General features: G+C 39.3%; 1 protein-coding gene across 1 annotated transcript in view; it reads right to left on the reverse strand.

Annotated features, from left to right (window-relative positions):
• The window catches only part of CRYBG3 (crystallin beta-gamma domain containing 3), a 95,995-nt gene that overhangs the window by 60,205 nt on the left and 15,188 nt on the right, over positions 1 to 20,602 (reverse strand). Inside the window, exons 2-3 of the mRNA XM_086463286.1 lie at positions 20,366 to 20,444; positions 7,512 to 7,948 (exon numbers count right to left, since the gene is read on the reverse strand). Coding sequence (XP_086319412.1) covers positions 7,512 to 7,948; positions 20,366 to 20,444 — 516 coding nt within the window. The remainder of the gene's footprint in view (positions 1 to 7,511; positions 7,949 to 20,365; positions 20,445 to 20,602) is intronic.

The raw sequence follows: 20,602 nt of genomic DNA on the forward strand, positions 1-20,602 counted from the left end.
GAGCACAGGAGGTTCCACATTAACATAAGGAAAAACATTTTCACTGTGAGGGTGGTAGAGCACTGGAACAGGCTGCCCAGAGAGGTTGTGGAGTCTGCTTCTCTGGAGACATTCAAAACCCGCCTGGAGGCGTTCCTGTGTGATCTACTCTAGGTGGTCCTTTTCTGGCGGGGGGTTGGACTAGATGATCTTTTGAGGTCTCTTCCAACCCCTGACATTCTGCGATTCTGTGATAATCACACTGTAAAATGCTGTTTCTAAGAAACAGCCTCTACTAATCGAATACATTGCACAGTTGAAGAACCCTATTGAAAAAAGTTCAGTGGAAAAAACAACCCAGTGAATTAATTTTCAGCTTAATTAATTTAGCTCAATTTTGCATAATGCATCTGTTATTAATTACTCTTAAACTAAGAAGCTTTCATCCTTCAGAAACACAGAAATCTTTGCTTTGGTGCCAAGAAGAACCTTTCCTTTGACCTAAGTCCCAGCTCTGGGTGGGTACCCTTCTCTGGCAGGCAGGCCTGGGCCTGCACTTCTACAGCAGAGCCCTGAAATTCACCCACCCCACTGTTGGAATGGGTCACTAAATCTCAGTACAGCACCTATCCTGACAAGGTCTCAGTGACCCACATAGGCTTGAGCTCTCACCAAAATTTGAAAGTCTGTGAGCAATGTTAAAGGGTAGCTTATTCAATCAAGGTACGCATAGAGATGCATCTGGAAGAAAAGATTTAAGAATAATGAAGCCCTCTTCTTTAGTGGCCTAACACTGAATCCTTCCATGGGAGTTTGGGTATACCTCTGCAATCACTGCTGGAGGCCTCCCTCCGAAGTTCACCAAGAAAATTTGGGGCGGGATGATCCTGATCCTTCTCCAGGACAGCCTTCTAAAATCAATTTTGGGCTATATTTGCCTGTCCTAGAAGGGTGGAGCTACCCACATAGTTTATACCCCTCTCAAGTAGTCGCAGGTCACTCTCAGCAGTGACTCCCTGTCCATCTGAGCACCAGCAACTGAACAACACTGCACTTCTATGGTCAGTTTCTGAAAGCAGAAGTCAGAAAGCCATCAGAACATGAATTACTATGTCGCCCTCCCCTCCTTTCTCCCCATTTCCCCAACATAAGATGCATATCTCTGCCCCCCACTCCTCCTTGTGCTGCTTCAAGCATCTGCGTAGCAAATTGTATCACAGAATTAAGACCAAAAGTAACTGATCTAGGTCCAAACAGCAGTGCTTGAAGGCACACAGGGCATGTGCTGGCAGGACCAGCCAGCGTCCACAGCTGTCCTGGTGTTCCCCAGAGCCACCACCAAGGCAATCTCTCACTACAAAGGGAAGCAGCTGTCTCTCCTGTCTCTGACAGTCTGTATATAACTATATATATTTGGCTGTACAACAGGAATCTTTATGCAAGTTTTATTACAACAGAAGTAATCAACACAGTGCTCTTGTTTTCCTCTTACTGTCATCACCCAACAGATGCTTTCAAAGATGGATGGACACTGCCATGCTATGTGTACACTTAGGGTTTTTCAATGTTCAGGTCCTGTGTGTAAAATAGGTTCTGGGTAGGCAATTATAAAGAAGGACATGGCTCTGACCACAAGACAGATTTGATTTCAACAAATGAAGCAGCTTCCCCACTCTTCTACATTACTCCTCAGGAATTACCTGGCAAGACCATTGCTTGGAATTAAGTGATTTAATTTCCATACTCTTGATTGTCTGCCACAGGCATCTATAGGGAAAGACGAATGCTGCCGCTACTGACTGAATCAAAACCACAATACACAATCCATGAGACAATTAAGGGCTACGTTTCTGTATCACCACAAGCCTGCAACTGACCAGTAACACAAAGGTGAACGACAAGTTCTGAAACAGACATGTTAACCAGAATTATGTAGACCTGAAGGATTTTATCAGATGTATTTCTAACACAGCAAAATAAATGGACAGGATTTTTGACAGTACTGAGATGGGAAATACTATGCAATTAGATGTATAGCAACAGGTTTACTAGACACAAAACCCAAGAATGCATGACAGAACTGTAAACGGTCTGAAACTTGTCTGTCAAGGCTACCTCCCTTTCTGAATGAAATACCTTGCAATGCTCTTGCTAAACTATTGCAAGGACTTTGCTCCTGATAGGGTGCGAAGTGTAAAAGTATACCGTTTTGAGCGTTGCTTTTGAAATCACCCCCTCTTCTCTTCCACCTACAGTTAGAAAATCCTTGCAGTTGTGAGGTTGGGAGTTCTTTCTCACTTCTAAGCCCACAAGGTTCATAACATAAGGGAGAAGTCAGGATTTAAAATATTTTGCTGAATTGGGGTATTAGCATCTTAACTAGTGGTCAGGACTTTATAATCAAAACATTTAGAGTGGGTACAACTTTGATTTTCATCTCCTCAGCCACGTTCAGCAATGCAATAAGGCTTCCAGAAGAAGCTATGCAGTTCCACAAGTACTACAGTTTTGCACATCACTATATGTAACATCTGCTTATTGTTAATGGACGTTACAAAAATAATAATAATTAAAAAAAAACTACTAGAAGATAGGCAAATGGCAAGAAGTCAGTAGAACAGATCTGGGTCATTACTAATTTTTTCTTCCTAAGGACAGGAAAAAAAAAAAAAAAAAAAAAAAAAAAAAAGAGACCCCAAATTGTCAGGGTTGTGTTCTCAGTCATCTGTAGAGATTACTGCCTATTACCATGACTGGTATTCTTGAGGAGACGGCAGGTATGTACTGCAGGAAGTCCATTCTCAGGGATCTAATGGAAACAGCTTCAGTTTTGAAGCCAAATTGTTGCTTAGTAGTCAAAGGCAATATATGTGTAAGTGAAAGAATTTTACATTAAGGAAAGAAAGATAATAGGGGAAAACCCATGTTTTATATTTGTCACTCACTTTATGAAAACTTGATCTCTCTCATGTAGACATTCAGAGGTGAGAAATTAGGTGAAGTGCATCCCCACTGTTCCATGGTTTTATTTTTAGTGCTTATTTCATCAGTTAAAGGTTGGCTTTTAACATCATTAAGGAGTGCAAAGGCTAAAACTAAACATGAACTTTTCACTTTTATACTTCTTTATACTCCCCCTCTGCCACTGGGGACTACTCTACATAAAAGTTGCCGTCTTATCTAAGAAAGAGATTTTTCTACACTTAGTAGCAAATACCTTACTTTGCCTTTTTCTTTTCCACTTAAAACCAAAAAAGCATTACTTTAAAACTGTATTTTATATTTTACCGACCTCACCCCTTCACTGATAAGATTTTATAGAACACTGCAAGCCCAATTGCTTACTTCACTACTTAATGGCAAGGAAATCTTCAACTATCTCAGACAAATGGAAGACTTAGGGATGCAGTCACTGGAGACAGTCAACCCAACTCTCCTCACCCGTATTCAGTGCTGCAATTACTCAGTTACTGTCCACAGGAATTGTCTAGAGATTTTGCCAAAGTTAGCATGGTTTTAGTCTCTGTGCTCCTCCTTTACCACTTGCCTCTGGATTAAAGGAGCAGAAGCCCTTAAGGTAAAATTACCTCTAAGCCAACCAGCCAACATGACCTACACATTTTGTCCCTCACAAACACATACTCCATAGCCTGAGCTCACGAATTCCACTTTCCTTGGCTGAAGGCCTGGAAACTTGAGCCTTTACCAAGTGCCAGACCTCCCACTGAGGGCAAAATTAGTCTCAGTCTACAGGTCAGAGCAGTCTGATTTCCTTGTATTTTACGAAATACTGCTTTAAGGATATGAGGTTAATAAATTGTTTGGGTAGAGGCATGTGAGATAATTTAGTAGGATGGGGATTATGCAATCTTAACAACTGTCCTTTTTTCACTTATCATTGCAACCTCCTCTCTAACCACAGATAACCTCTAATGTAATATTTAACAGTAGTTTAGAATTAGCAAATTCATTTAAATGTTCCTCATGACAAAGGAAACTAGTTTTATGATTAATAATACAGTGGTCTTAAGGATTTATAAAGCCCTCCCCTTCAATCTGCCTCTACATTCAATGCTAAAACTGCAGTTTAACACAACAACCAATGGAATCAATAATACCTGTGAATTTATATGTATCACTAGCATGTCTCATCTGTCTTTTGAGACCTTTTGGGACCCAATCTTCAAGAGATTAGCAAAAGACCACATTCACATCATCCCTTCCCTTCATGGTACCCAACGACCTTGTTCCTTTGTGCTACATGTTTCCCCCACTCCAACATTATTAATGTGCCTTTAGCACCCACTTCTAACTACTTCTTAATACTTTCCACAAAACTATCTAGCCAACCATTAGCAATCAGGAGCAGTTTTACAGTTTAACTATGCTAAATGGATACCAATTAGTTAATATTTAGTAAAGAAGCTAGCTAGTGCTAAAGGGACAAAACTGTTCTACAACTTTCATGAACTAAAAGAGAACAAACCCAGCACAATCACTTCCATAACAGAAAAAAGGGGTATCCTTGACTCAAAACTTTTTAAAAAGGTAAACAGTGCAAACCTCTGCTTCTATGTGGTCATTTCATTTCTCTTTACCAACTGCTTCAGAAACACAGTTCACATTGTGTAGTCAGGCAGAGAAAAACATACACAAAAGATATACAGAGACTAACTTGGCTGTATCCTGAGACAAAAAGGGCAGAATGTACACTGTACTTTTGATAATGAGTTTAAAAGCAAAATGACTGGTTTAATGTTTGCCTGATTTTACAACAGCTACAATGAAAAAACCCACAAATTTTCTTCCACTTAAAAAAGTAATTTTCCATGGAAAAACTTCATTCTGTATGCAGACCAACTTACTCCTGCCTCCAAACTAGCAACACAGATTTTTATATGCTTGCCTGACCATAAGATAGGTAAACTATACTGAGAAAAACTACACTGATTTGCACAGGTTATCTAACAATATAGAACAATGTCAAAATATGGTCAACTGAAAATGCCAACTACAATTTTGATTTCAAGAAAACCAAAATAACTCAAAAATACCTGCACAGAGCAAGGAGTTCACTTCAGTGAGTTAATACCCACACCATCCAAACTCTATAAGCTTTTATTAATGACAAACTTACTAACCCACACTGTTCTGAAGAAGAATTCACAAGAAGCTAATGAAGACTGAGACCATCTTACCCTCTAACTGTGCATACAGACTGCCCAGCACCTTATCAGTTCACTGCTCAAGATCTACTCAAATGCAGCAGCAGAAAATGAGCAGAGCAGCAAAAAACATCCCAAGACATTCTGTCATTTCCACCGCTCCTGTTCACAGGCCTGTAGGCATCAATAAAACAGGAAAGTCAAACAAAGCTCATACGTACACTTTGAAAAATCAGCAGAAGTCAGAGGTTTCTACCTGGAAGGAAAGATGTGCACCAGCTCCTTACTGCATCAGCCAGTGGACTGGAGGAAAGGCGGGGGGGGGGGGGGGGGGGGGGGGGGCAGAGAAAGACTGACCACGGCTGCCTCTCATCCACTTACTGCAGGCTCCGATTGCCATGTTTAGTTCACCACGTACTGGGCCTTCAGTTGAATCTCCAAGATTCATATTTGTCAGAATAGACAGGAGAGACTCAAGAGAGCAAGAAAAAGAGCAAACATTGAAGAAAGTACAGCAGAAAGTATGCTGAGATACAATATGGAAGAAACTACATGGAACAAAGTAAAATGTGAAAAAGATCTATTAATGTCTACTGTCTTTTTTGACTAAGCTCTCTTCAAGGCAAGGAGTGACTTTTCTTATATCTCTGCACAGCCCCTGGCACAACAGCATGTGACCTACCTGCCAGTTTCCAGAGTATATGACAGAAACAGCAAATAGCAGCGAGAAACTGATGCAGCAAGCCAGCCTGTCCAACAGGTTTTAAGAAATACACAGCTTGTTCAGGAACTAGACTGAGTAACATAACACTCCTAGGCCCCTCCAGATAACAACTAAAGGAAGGAGAAATTTTGATTCTATATTGATCAATGAAGTGGTGGTGCTGGGCTGCAACATGAAGTCTGGAAAAAGCATCAGTCAGATGTGTTCTACTATGATAGGAATCTGTAATGAAAACCAGTCAGCCACGTCACAGACCAAACCAGAGTACTCATGAGAACACAACCATTATTATTACTAATTACAGAGAGTACTGTATTTTGGTGGTGGAAATAGTCTTACGTTCACCTGAATAGGTATCATATTCCCTATTCAGACCCTGATCAAACATTACATTTATATTATAAAGGTGGCGCCTCAAATCATTAGTCTGCTGAAAAATAAATAAGGACAGATTATTGGAGACATCCCCAATATGGAAGTGAAATTCATTAAGCAGGTACTTTGGGTATCTCTGACCTCCTATATGGAGATAAAACACTTCACATGTCACAGATGGATATACTGAGCATAACTCAAATTAGTTTTAAAGACTGAAGGAAAAAAAAAAAAAAAAAAAGAGGAGTTTCTTCTTAGTACATCCATTCTGCAATACAAGCAGGAGCACTGTGATAGACTTATTGGTTATCCCAAATCATTACTTTCAGCTTAGATTTAAAATAAATATCCTGGGCAGTATGGAAAAGTTAAGTAAACATTACTTACAGATTCATTGCCTGTGGACAATTTCATATTCTACGCAAACTATCAAAAACAGGACAGGTACCACATGCATACGTACACACCTAACTCCAAACCTACGCCGCATGGGCCCACATATAGTCAAATACTCAACATAAGAGCTACAAATGTTTTTGGTATACTATTACCTATGTTTATGCCACGGTCAGAAAGATTTTGTAATATACACTGTGGACCACAGCCAATGTTTTTACTTTTCTACTCTCAAACACACACTGGTGCCCTTGGCACAATTTTTTTTTTTTTTTTTTTTTTTAAATACTACAGGACTGTTAAGGATGTTCCTAGGCTAATTAAGTATTTTATATAACCTTCTCTACATTACAGGAAAACTCCAAAAAGCAAAGGGAAACAAAAAACACATGCAAAAATCACCAAGCCAAATAAACCAGGAAAGATAATTTAAAACTGAGAAAACTCCACTTGCAGGAGTAAACCCACTGAACTAGAGAGATATAAAAAGGACAAACATTCAAATCTATGGACTGAAATAAGCGCATAACAATTTTATTTTTTTTTTTTAAGTAGATCTACAAAAACAAATGTATTTTTAAGTGCCACATCTTTAACTTCTCAATGCTTAGACAAATCTACACTGGATCTATCCACAGTCAGAAGACTTCTAGAAAACCTTCTTTAAAGTTTTATTTTGTTGCAGTAGACGACTTCTCATTTATTTAAGGTAGCTGCAACTACAGTTTTCCACAGTGTCAAGTCAGGGACACTCCAACTATCCTTAGAAATGACAGTCATTTGTCATACAGTCAGCAGAACTTAGTCAACGTAGTTTTGTGCACACGCGTGCACAAACATCAACATATTTAATACTAAATTATAGAACTTACTTTTGTGCATCTGCAGATCGTATCCAGCATCCTTGCAGATCCTGTGAGACATCTTTCCCAATATTATTTAAGATGGTATCATCTTTATTTACAAAATCCTCTTTTACTTTAGCCATAGAACAGATAGGCTCTTCAATTTTTGGATGCTTTGGCTTCATGTCCTCCGGAAGGGTATTTGTGTTCTGTAAATCCTTTTCACATCTGTTGGGTTCATCTTGGAAGGTAGAGGGCTTAGATTCTACCAAAGAAGATTTTGTTGCAATATTAAATAAGCTTCCAAGAAAATGAAAAAAACCTTCTCGGGGTTGCTTGTCTTTGTCTGCTGTTTTGATTCCAGGAGTCAAACTAGGAAGGCTATTAGCCTTTTTCAGGTCCTCCTGGATTTCAGACTTGCTAAGTTCTTCTGTGGAATGGTTCTTCTCTTCATTTTGACAGACCTAAGATAAATAGAAGCAGCACATAAAGAAAACGTTTCCTGTCATTTTCCCACATACCCAAATTCCTTAATTTTACTTTGCTCCTATGCGTTGAATGCCTTTCAGGAGATTAGTTGTTTAAAGGTTCATTTTAAGATCAAATCCCTGTGCTCTCTTCTCTTTTTGTACAAAAAAGGTCCCCATTCTGAAAGGATGACATAGGCTAGAAGATCCACAAAGCAGCTGCCATGGAAATAAAGCACAGGACAGATGGAGAACAATTGCTTCAACTGGCAGAAAAAACCCAAGGAAGAAGCATGGAAAGTGTTGTTTGTTTTGTTTTGTTTTGTTTTTTCACACTTCAGACTAATCCACTCAGAAAGCACAGCTTCACAAACAAATGTATAACACTCACAAGATGAACAGTTTTCAGCTTGCAAACATATGCAAGAACACCATAGCAAAACACAAACGTACCTAGCCTTAAATGTGGGGTAACCTGCACTTGTAAAAAACCTAGGAGAATCAAGAACTGAATTTGGATTAAAAAACCCCTCACACGCCAGAGATTAGTGCTACCTGCCATCCTTAGCAACCCCATGTTGCACCCTTTGGCCAGCTTTCCTTCAACTCCACAGGCAACTAACTGCACAGCTCTACTTCCAAATCTATTTGTAGTCTCACACAGCTCCATAGTCTACCATGCTCAAACTGTATGGTTTTCCATACAGCCAAACTCCTACACAGCATTACCCCTGCACCCCTGACCTTCCAAACCGCGTATCAGCTAACTGAAAATAGTTAGTACAAACGCAGGGCTTCACCTCATTTAAACCACCTGTTCATTTCTTCCCTCAACTCAGCTGAGAATCCACCTCCACGGGCAAGACAAGCTCTGTTCCCCATCAGTTCACACCCTTGAATTTCCTTGGTGTCTGCTTCTCTTACAGATCCAAGAACTACTACCCAAGCCCATGCTACTTCTGCCAACACCATCTGCCCAACAAGACGATGAAACTTCACTGGTAGGCTTCACAAACACCGCATGTAACCATGTTTTCATCTTCGTAATCTACAAATGCTTTTTCCCTGGACTAGAATTTTCTGAGGAGCACCACCCCTCATCCTCACCCTTCATAGTGGGTGCCATATATTATTGCTGCCTACATCATCTTTACAGTTAAATCCTTGTAATTTCAATCCCTGTTTCAACTCAGTTTATTAAAACAGAATAAAGTTACCCCAGCTTTTCTCACGTGAAATCTATTCTGCTCAACAGAAGAGGGAAAGGAGAACATGAACTAAAAGTCCTATGCAAATTCTAGCTGTGTCAACAATATCTTTGGATATGAGTAATTGTTTCAAATTGGGTAGCACCTACCCACTCAATCTAAGCACAAAGCTACTATTTTCATTAGGTCACTAATCCTATTTCAACTTGAAGACACATTTGTTTCAAGCAACCTAAAATAAGCAAGTAGGCTTATTCGTTAATAGTCCACCTAGGATCATGTTAACGATGAAAAAAGTGTTTTAGTGAACACAGTTTAATCTTTGGGGAACAGCAATTTCTTAAACACTTGCAAGCTATACTTAGTGATACTGGAGCACTGGTCTTTAATCTTCAAGCAATATTTTTTCACCTTTTTCATACAAAGAGTAGATGCAATTGCTTAATGGTAAGTGATCAGATTTATGAGTTGAAAACAGTTGTTTATGTGAGGATAGAAATTGAATGGCACTAATTTATCCTTAAGAAATCCATACAACCTCTGTTTTCTTCATACAGGCAAGACACTTAAACAACCACGTTAAACTTTTAAGGAAACTTCCAAAAGTCAGCTAAGTCAAACTCTAAGCCTTTTTTCATACCACTTGTGACAAATCCCACCTACTTCCCCACATACTGCAATGATCAATAGCTGATGTGTCACAAAGGTATGTAGTCACCCCTGTAGTATTCAGGGATTTACCTCTTTACAAGTGAACTCTACCCAAACCCACCCCTGGAGATTAAGAGAACAACAATGCAGTTTACAGATGTACCACAGTGCTGGCTGGTATCTTCAGTACTAGGCAAACTATGAAAGTAACATGCAAACCTGGGATGAGTCTCTCGAACAATTAACTTCATCTCATAGGAACTAATTAATTTGCATAAGGAAATACAAAACAGAAACAAGAAAAACTTCGTTTCCAAAATTTGATAATATATTAATGATTCACCATAGTCAACTTCAAAGTTCTACTGTCATAGTTTCTTCCTTCACTTTGATTAATACCTCAGCATTCTTCAATACTAGTTTTTGATTCAACTTTAAGGGAGGGAGGGCATTTCTCCCCTGTTCTGTGATTAGTATCACTCACACGAACTTGTCAGATTTAAGTAAGTATCTCAGTGCAGGAAGTGCACACACATCTTATTACTTTTGCTGCAGATATAACCATTATAGGCTATAAACATTTACATTAATTACTACAATATCTATGAAGTTAACAGCTAAATGCATTGTCTATAAAAATATTACATTCAAAACTCGTAAACAGTGTAGTAGTATAGCTTTTTTGTTGTTGGTTGGTTGGGTTTAGGTTTGTTTTTTTTTTAATAGTAATTTTTATTCAGCAACTAGTGGGTTTTTTGCTATTAGGAAGTGAGACTTCAAATATGGCTAAATCTCTACATGTGGAATTCTTCCCCAGCAGCTCTGAGACATAACGATTCTAAAGACTGTGCTTCTTATTTGTAAGTATAATTCATGCCCTGCATGAAAAGCTGTTTTGTAGTCTCTGTTTCCAGAAACAGAAATGTATTTAGACTTTCCTTCCTCTTTAAGCTTTCTTTTCTAACTTAACTTTTGGTAAATCAAAAGAACCGGAAGCTTTAATATAAAAGGGTCCTTCCATACCTTTAACCATAAAGTGTCCTGCATTAAAAAAGTTGTGGAGAACATTTACACTGTGCTTACTTGAAGATATACATGGATATTAAGCCCAAACACAGAAATTATGCAAATCCTCCTTTCTTCCGTTCAATATAATCAATCCTACTCTCCATACATTCTCCCTCCTGCTCCACTTTGCTATAAAAGACAGCATGAGCTATTGGTGTTTTATCATTTGTCCATAAAATCTCAATTCAAATTTTGAACCACTGTTTAGGCAACATAAAAACAAAACTGTTCCTGCTACAGATTTTGAAGTTTGTATTTTAAGATAATACCATATTCAAATTACTAAGATGAAAGCACATGATCTATAAAGGCAGTAAGCCTTTAATACAGCAGGAGCCTTCAGGCACAAGTGCCTGATGAACACAGCAGTATGACGGCAATTCCACAAGGCAACATCATGATAACTTTCACTTATTAATTCCCATGCCTCTCTCCGAGCTCGTCTGACAGAAGCCCTCAGCAAATACTCAGGAAAAAAAGGCGAGGATGTAGGGTATATGCAAAGTAATCCTTTCCCTGGTATATCCCACCAGTTTTCAACTGTCAGGGCCTTTAGTTGACCTTGATAGAGTAGTTGCATCTTTGCCGCAATTAGGCTTGAGCAGTTTGATATTCACGACACTGGAAGAACACCAGTGACTCTTGTATTAGTTACACTTCATGTCATCGGTTAAAAAAAAAATAAATCCTGTTCCAGTGTCACAGCACTCTGAACAGATTCTCAGGCTTACAATACTTTTTGGATGAAAATCTACCTGCCAGGTCCCCTTTGAAATCCTTGCTGATGCAACGAAAAAGTTTTCCTACTGCAGCATTGTCTTTCTGCTTCTTTTGTATATGGACTGTCATGGCTCTTCCCCTTGCCTCCTCTTTCCCACTCTCCATGAGTTTTCCTGCTTGTGACATGTTTCATGGCTTTTATTCCTTTAGCAACTTGTTACTCAAAGTTTCAGTGGGCAAGCCCCGGGTAACCTGGCCTGACCTTATAGCTGAGCCTGCTTTAAGCAAGGGGATGGGCTAGCTGACATCCTGGGGTCCCTTCAACCTGAATCATCCTATGGTCCTGTGACCTCACATGCAATGAGGCTGGTGGAGAGGGGAAGCTTAGCAGAGCATGAAACAAGATTACGACTTAAATCAGGTGACTGAAGAGATAACCGAAGCTGTATCTACTGCGCAGTCAGGTAGCGCGGTCTCACCTTGCTGGAGCATCTGCTGCAGAGAAGCTTGGCAGCCAGGACTCAGAGGACAAGCCCACGAAGTCATGTCTCAAGCACAATTCTTATCTGAGCTAATTTATTGAATGGTAGACTAGGTATGTTTTCCAGGCTGTAATCCGCTCCTGACTATAGCGCAGACATATGCCCAAAGCCTAACTGCACCCATGCAGTAAGGCACAGGGCTTGCTACCAGCGTGAACGGCCCCACCATCCCACCCCCCTGCAAAGTGCAGAGAGCAGCTCCAGCGACGCAACAGCACTCTGAAGAGGGACTGCTTTGACAGGTTTGCCTTGCCTCCTGTACCAGCTGGGAACAGCCACCCTGGTAGCCACTGTCTCTCAGCAGTCGAGTGGCAAAAGTTCAAATTGCCAGAGGTTCTCATTCGGCAGGGGTTATGTCCGTCTGCCAAGAATACAATCTCTTTTATTGCCCTAACAAATGAATGAAACAAAAACATTAACAGCATTAAACCACAGATCTCTGTGAACAAAGAATTAGCTTCCAGCCACAAGAGCCAGACATTTCAGATTTCACTTCCCATGAACAAACGCTCATTACGAAGCAGAAACTCCAGACGGCCGCATGGAGACCTCTCACAGACCGCCTGCCTGTCCTGCTGCGCTGCGAGCCGCTGATGGACGACATTCCATGCATCGCACAGATACACCTGTGCGCTTTAACCATCCCATCTCACCTGCACTTGTGAGAGAAGACTGCCAGCCACCAGCATTTTAGGATCGCCATTGATTCCTCCCAGGGACCTTCAACAAGCCATTTAACCCCAACATCACAATTTACTCATCCAAGAGACAGTCACAGCACTACTCCAGAATTTCTGTTTGCTAGTGTGTAGAAATAGTTTTAAAAGTTCCAGATTACAGTGTTGGGTGCACAAAGTCGCACATTTACGCATCGCTACCTCTAATACTGGAAAATTAACCATGTTCCTGGCCCTAGCTTCGACCTTCCAACACAGCTAAGATGGCTGCATTTCGTTCAACAATTATGAGCATCTCATTCAATCTGAACAGCGATACAGTATGTGAATTTTGCAGGCTAAACAAAATCCATGGTGAAACAGCTTGAGTTGCTGGCAGGCTAGTACATCCTCACAAGTCACTACTGCATGTTTTTCAGCAGACTTCCCTTCTCTGGGAGGCTAAAGCGTCTCTGGTGCCATCTCCCACTTGTTTGCAATAAGTGGGACGCATTGAGGTACATTAAATCCACACATGAGATAAGCTTTTGTTTTTTCAACTACTGTGAGGAAAAGCAGTTAGGCATTCTCAACCAAAAGCCAATACATACGGAAATCTAACAAAAAAGAACCAGACATAGTTAGACATAGATTAGGAACACAACTTAAGAAAATTGGCATGGCATTAAGAAAAATTCAGGAAAAAGTACTGTCAGACAGTGAAATATTATTATGAAATAATAAGCAGGGAACTCCTACAAGTCCATTTTTGCTAGTGTTAATGAGAAAAATGGATTTAAAAACCAGAGGGTTTTTTTCCTATTTATGCTAGTAATTACAGTTGTGATAGAGATGATGCAAGAGAGTTCCACTATTATCAAAAACTGTTCAGTCTTAACTAAACAGTACCTTTTAAATAATCAGAAAAAGCAAAAAACTCGAAGATTAACAAAGACAGCCTTGCAGTTTTGGGGGGATTTAAGTTAAAGGTGAGTTCCGTATCTCTACAAATAACCAATGCTTTGAACCTCTGAGTATTTTGGCTTTTTTATACTGTGAGCTTTCCCTTCCACATCCTCCTTGCTATGCTTATTTTGACATTAAAAAAAAAAATAAAAAAAAATTCACATCATGACAACCCCATAAGACAAAAGTAGAAGACAACTTCTACATTAGTAGAAAACTAATGAAATCATGGCATCTTCACAATCAAGAGTAAAAGAGGAAGGGACTTTTAGTTAAATTGTATCAAGTTTGCATTTTTAAAAATAAACCTATTTAAATTCAATGACCATTTAGCATTTGGAAAGACAACTGCCTCTGTTGAAAGTTCAACCTTAGGAATTCAAAAATTTGTTTATCCATTTGAATTCCTGAAACACCAAAGAGTCCTTAATGTAGATTTAATTTGTCAGATGAGGAAACAAAAGATGAAAGAAACATTCTCTGAAACTCTAGTGTTCTCCTAAAGTCTGAGGAAGTATCTAGATTCACCTTCCCCGACAAGAGAACAAAAAACAAGGTGGTAACTGTGAACACTTCAAATGAAAAGGTAGAGGAAAAAGTAGGAACAATTTGAAATAAAGTTTCTGCTAGGCCACCTTTACAGGGAATTGTAAACTCGGTGAAAGTCTCTAGAAATGTAAAGTGAATTTTATAATTTAAAAAAATTCTGGTTTCACCATTCATAGAGTTACTTCAAAATCTCTCCCTTCTGAATTTTCTCTGGAAATTATTGTAAAGCTTTGATAAAGTTTAAGAACTGGTGCTCACTACTCAGTATGTAACCACCGCCTTATTACTACAAGCTCTAGTGCAGAGCCAGAGAGAACAGAATTAAATTGTCTGTCTTATTTCTGTTCTTTCCTCTAAATTTTCCCAGTATTACACTTCCATTGCCTTTTATGAAAGTGTTTTCACAAACATGAAATAATTTTATTCTCTTTTACTTGACGATTTCCTGATGTCCGAAAGTAAATTAAAAAATAAAGGCAAAATTCACCTTTTCAATGCAGAAGCTGTGCACAACCAGGCAGTACAGAGAATGGGGTGAGATAGTGCAACTTCCACCCATACTTATACTCTATTGGCAGGCTATAGCATCTGGCACCACACCTCTCCTCCTCATCTGTCTCCTCGGTAGTTTTCTGTGCCAAAGTGAGCAAGGTTTAAGCCCTTTTTTTTTTCCCCACCCATCCTGAAATGAAGCTCCCTGCTCAAGATCCCATCTTTGAAGAACTGAAGTAGTAGAGAGGAAGTACATTTCACGATCATCCTTTCTAAAAATTTTCAGTATGATAAAGGAATTCACCAGGACTTTAGGTAGGATAATCTTGAAATGTTTTCCTAAACACATACAGGTGTTAACACCATTAATTTAACAATAACTTCTGGGAAACCAGAAGTACTTGCCATGTACTTGTTAAAATTCCATTTTAACAGTCTACATCATTGCTGAAGAGAAAAAGATCTGCTTTCAGGTTCCACAAGAGAAATCTCGATTATGCGAACTCCAAAAACATTTTGGTTTTGTGTTTCATTTGTTGTTGTGAGCAGCAACATTTAAAAGTATCTCTCAAGTTTTTTAAAAATTCATGGTTGGCAATAATAGTCCACCTCCCTTGACTCCCAAAAGACAAAGAATCCTTCTCTCTGATTTCTAATTACTAGGTCTAAGACGCAGGCATTCACACACAGGCTGAGCAGACATTACTTAGATAACATACGTATGAAATAAAGACTATAAAATAAAACCATGACAATATGAAAAAAACCCCCATGCTATACGGAAAAGTAGGCAGTTAACTAAGACACTGGGCTCAATTTTGATTTCTAACTTTTTGTAGAACTTAAAACTAATTATGAAGTCAGAATTAGGGACATTCAGTAAGAACAGCTACATATATTCAGCAAGTTCATGGGACTTTTTTTAAAACTTACATGAATTCACACACCAGACGAAAAATGATGTCAGAGAATTACAAAACAAATTAGGCCGAAAGGAATGTGGAAGCGGAGGTCATGTAGTCTAAGCTCCTGCTCAAAGCAGCTCCAGTTAGAGCAGGGCTTCATCCAGCTACATTTTGAGTATTTCCAAGGATAAATATTCTGCAACTTCCTTGGGCAACCTGTTCCAGTATCTGGCCACTCTTATGGTAAACAGGGGAAAAGGCCGGGGGAGGAAGAAAAAAGTTCTTATAGGTGACTGGAATTTCCCATGTTCCAACTTGTACCTGTTGCCTCTTGTCCTATTTGTCGCAACTCCAAAAAGAATCTGGCTCCATCTTATCACATAATTTCAGCCCTTGCCATCAAATTTTAATACCCTGTCTACCATTTAAACGCAGCCATCTTTATGTTATCTTAAAATGAAATTCATGTGAGAAAGTAGGGCTACAGAATAATCACTTCTCCACTTTCACAGCATACAGGAGTACTTGTCAGAGGTCAATTAGCAACAGGTTTAATTTGTAGCAAGGAAGCTTTAGATGGGATGTTAAGAAAAAGACTTTCTAATTATAAGGTTTATGAAATCAGTAGAACAGTTGTCTGGTGAAGTTGCAGAGATCTTAGAGATCTCCATCGCTGGAGGTCTTTGAGAACAAGTTAGACCAACTTCTATCAGGTATGACAGATCAGAGATCTCACCTTGGGGCACAGGAGTGGACTAGATAATCTTTGCAGTACCTTCTGCCCCTCTGTTTTCTATGAAGGTTGAGACTGCCTCTGGTTAATCGAGGCAACTAGCAACCAGGCTTGAGCCTATGGGCCAAATTATAAAACATGTAATGCTATTGATGTACTGAAGTCTAAATTATACATTTGATACACCGTATTTGTACCTACTTTTTCAAACTTTTGCATTTGCCTGACGAGCTCACATAGTAGTTACTGTGCCAAGATATTTAGGAATTCCTTCCTAATCAGTTATGGGAGAACGTTCTATTTCCTCCACACACCGCTACAGGAAGGATACCTGGGGAAGATCATCAGGCAAGTGAATTTGCCTCCACTGTCACAGCAAAGCCTTCAGCTGGATGAGAACCTCAGACAGGGCAAGCCTGGGACCCAGGCCACTCACTACTACTGAAAGCAACTCAAGCACCTATCACCGCTGCTACTGCTACAGTATGGTAATACGGGTAGGAGTCAGATTAGACCTGTGGCATAAGCACGCTCAACAAGAGCGCTGTGCAATTCCTTTGAAACTGTACTAACACGACGTTCTCCAGCACACAGCTTGCTACAGTGGCAGTGTTAACTTATATGGTAGCTGTTCCAAACATGTCCCAGTTGTAATCCTCTGTTTTAAGGGCATTACCAAAAGCAAAAGTATACGAAAAACACTTTTGCAGGAAGCACTGTTGCAATACTCCTTTTAAAATCAAAGTCCCCGTAGCACTAAAAGTGAGGTTAATGATATACTAACGCGTACTGGATGCTATGTAATACAGATACTTAGACCACTAAACATGAACTTCAAGAACTGTTTACATGCACACAACCATCTGTTCAACAATCACATTGCTCAAATGGAGCGTTTACTCAGAAAAAGCACTGTTTACAGCTCTAATTCAAAGAAACAGAAGCAAAACAAAAACTGTAAATAAATAGCAGTGGGTGGCGGTGTACTTTCTGGCAATGAATTAATAGACGTGGCAAATATATTTCAGTAACGTTTTCTCAAAAGGGATCAAATGATGATTGATAAAGTCACCTTGGCACAGAAAGATTAGGCTTCACATTTTCATATTAAGTTATCTTTTCTTCCCTCTATGAGCTAAATATTTCATCACACGGAAAAGAATAGCGGGGGTAAAGTAGAGACCAGCTAATTAAAGTGCTCAGAAGAGCCAAAGAGTTACTGTAGCTCAGCACATTTCCCAGCTCCACTTATCCAGTCAGCTGTAATTCAGATGTCCAACATTTGCTGCTAAATCAGAGACTTGCAGTTCCCCCGCTATTTTGCCCCTGGCCTCTTGCTGAGACAGCCAATGAACGTACAAAATCACAGCACATAAATCTACATGTAAGTCTATCAGAAACATGATAGCTCATTAACTTGGTGACAGACAGACACGATATGGTTTCAACTTTTAGTCATCATCCACCTGAAATGACTAGGTAGAAGCACAGTTCAGAGACACAGACATGTATGGAAACCTGCCCAAACCTGATCCATATAGGGTATATAGATTTAGATACTCCTCACAAAGTCCATAACAACAAAACAATTTTTTTCAGCCCATAGTAACCTTGATGATTCAATGAATAAAGCTGGAAAGTCTTTCAATACCATACATTATCCCTTTCAAATGAGACAGTCTCAGTTCTCTCCAACTGTTAAGCTGCATTCTAGTGATCTTAGCACAAAGACAGATTATTTTGGACAATGTCAGGCACTGGACAGCGTGGTGTTATCAAAACGCAAGTGTATGTTGGAGGGAGCAGTGGTAAGAAAAAAAAATTTCTTCACAAAAAAGGGGGGAGGGGCAGCAGTCGAAAATAAATACTTTTTCCACCTCCTCTGAATCAGTTTTTACTATCTGGCTGTAATTTTGGTGCACACAAGATATAAAATTATAGTGCTAAAAGTACTCATTACTATGCATATGAAACTGTTCAAGTATATCAGAAAAGTTTTGATCAGTTTAAGAAAGAGAGAAGTTAGACAGGGAGCTCTCAGTAGAGTTGAACAGCCAGCACATTCTAGTAATATGAAAACCACCCCTGTCTTATAAAGCCTATACAAACACCAGCTATTATTTCAAAGGTAATGTAATGTGCACTGTAACACTGTAGACTTCTAAATATAGGTCAAAATATAATTACATAAAGAGTTACGGCAAGACAAAGAAAACGGATATTTGGAACAAAACTTTACAGCATTAATATTGGCACCGACTTTTAGCACAGTATTACAAAACCACAAGTTCTGAATAGAAGACTTTACTGCAATGAGTTTAGGTTCAACAGGAAAGACTTTCAATTTGGGGTTTTTAAAATTTAGGTTTTGGCAAGAAAGAAACACTCTTAGGTAACTTAAACCTGCTATGCTCCCTTTGCTCCACCTATGCATCCTGCTTGTTCCTTGAGACCTAGTCCTCTTCATATTTCCTTTTAAGCAATTCCTGGTGTTGAAGTCCTGTGCACTATGCTAAATTACTCCACTTCCTCAGTCAAAACCTTCTTCAAAAAGAAATTCTATTTTAGAATTTTTCACTGATCTAACACAGGAAAAATAAGATTTTTTTTTTTTTTCAAATGCAGAAAATTTGCTTCTGTAATAGTAGCATGTTCTCTGGTTTATGAGAATCCTTTCCGCCTGTCCTTTCAAGACATAAAATCAATAGTCCGTGATTTATGGTAACAGGAAGGCATTCAGTGGCATTTTCCAAGAGCTCAGAACTCACAGAGCTGGCTTGCATCGACAGGGCTTCTGAACAAACGTCACTGCATTGTTTCCCACCTTGATGTAGATAAACTACAGTCAGCATGGAACTGTTCTTGAGCTAGTAACCCTGGCTGGACTGAACCGGGTCTTTGTAGAAGCAACCGCAATATCTTTTCACTTTCGGCAAAGCCCAAACAAACAGCCCCTAGATACCGAAGATGCAACTACGTAGAGACTGTAGGCCATATAGGAGGAAGATTGTGTCCTCCTCCATACATCATTAGTGCTCAATAAAGGCAACACAGGATAGAAATCTCATATTCAGTGTGTCAAGAAGCCTATTGCATCCCCAAATAAATCCAGCAGACTAGTCAAGGCCCTTTTGGGGAAGTAGCCACAACATTATCTGCACTAAACTAAAACAACTAGGAAAGGAACAAAAAACAAGCAAAAGTGCTTACTGAATGAATCACTAAAATGGCTCTGTTCAGGGTACGATGTAGCAAAGATGGCTGTTATCATCAGGCCCTGTCCTGTACATAATTATTTATAATACTGGACTAAATCTAGGCAGCAATCACTTTGTGTCAAGTGCCATAGGAGAAAGCCCTGATCACAGAGCAGCATGTCTTCCCCGCACCTCCCCCCCCCCCCTTTTTTTTTTTTTTTCTTTTCAGTAAAATGCTTACAGGACAAGACAAGTATGATTAACATGGGTAACACTGGTGAAGAACAGCCAACGTGCATACAAATTTCAGCAGAAAGATCTTACAGTACTTTGGTTGACAACCAGCAGACCTTCAGGCAGGCAAAAACTGGCTGGTTAGATATTCATAAATTATATAGCAATGGTGCTTTAGAGGAATGCCTGAAACCATCGTTTGATAAAAATACTAGCTTCCTTCTTCACTGGGTAACTGCATGTAGAATCAGCACTAGACACTCACTTCTTTAATGTGAGCAAAGACATGAATTTCAAGAATGTGAAGCAGAGACAGTTTTTCTGTCTTCTGCATGTATTAGTACCATGGCATAATGGACCCTAACCCAAAATATACCAACCAGATGCTGCATCGCAGTGCAGGAATACGTCCAACATCAGAACACTAGCAAGTAGTAACAAGCAGACGTGGCAGGCTTTAGCTTAATGAAATATTAGTAAATAAAAATCATACCTTCAAAAGTGCAGGCAGAGTTGTGCTTTCCTTTTGGTTGCTCTTTAAATTTATGGCTTCGCTCCCTTTGTTTTCAGAACTGAAAAACAAAGATATTTTGTAACACTGAGGACTTGCATTATTAAAGTTTACCTAAAAGCCAACACAGCATCATTCAATTTAAACACAGGAGCATTAAAAGGACATAAGAATACATTTTCCAAATCATAGCGCATATTCAGCAATGCAGATATTGCA

The sequence above is a fragment of the Leptosomus discolor genome, chromosome 1 (assembly GCF_034619465.1).
Source record: "Leptosomus discolor isolate bLepDis1 chromosome 1, bLepDis1.hap2, whole genome shotgun sequence".
In the NCBI taxonomy this organism is placed as follows: domain Eukaryota; kingdom Metazoa; phylum Chordata; class Aves; order Leptosomiformes; family Leptosomidae; genus Leptosomus; species Leptosomus discolor.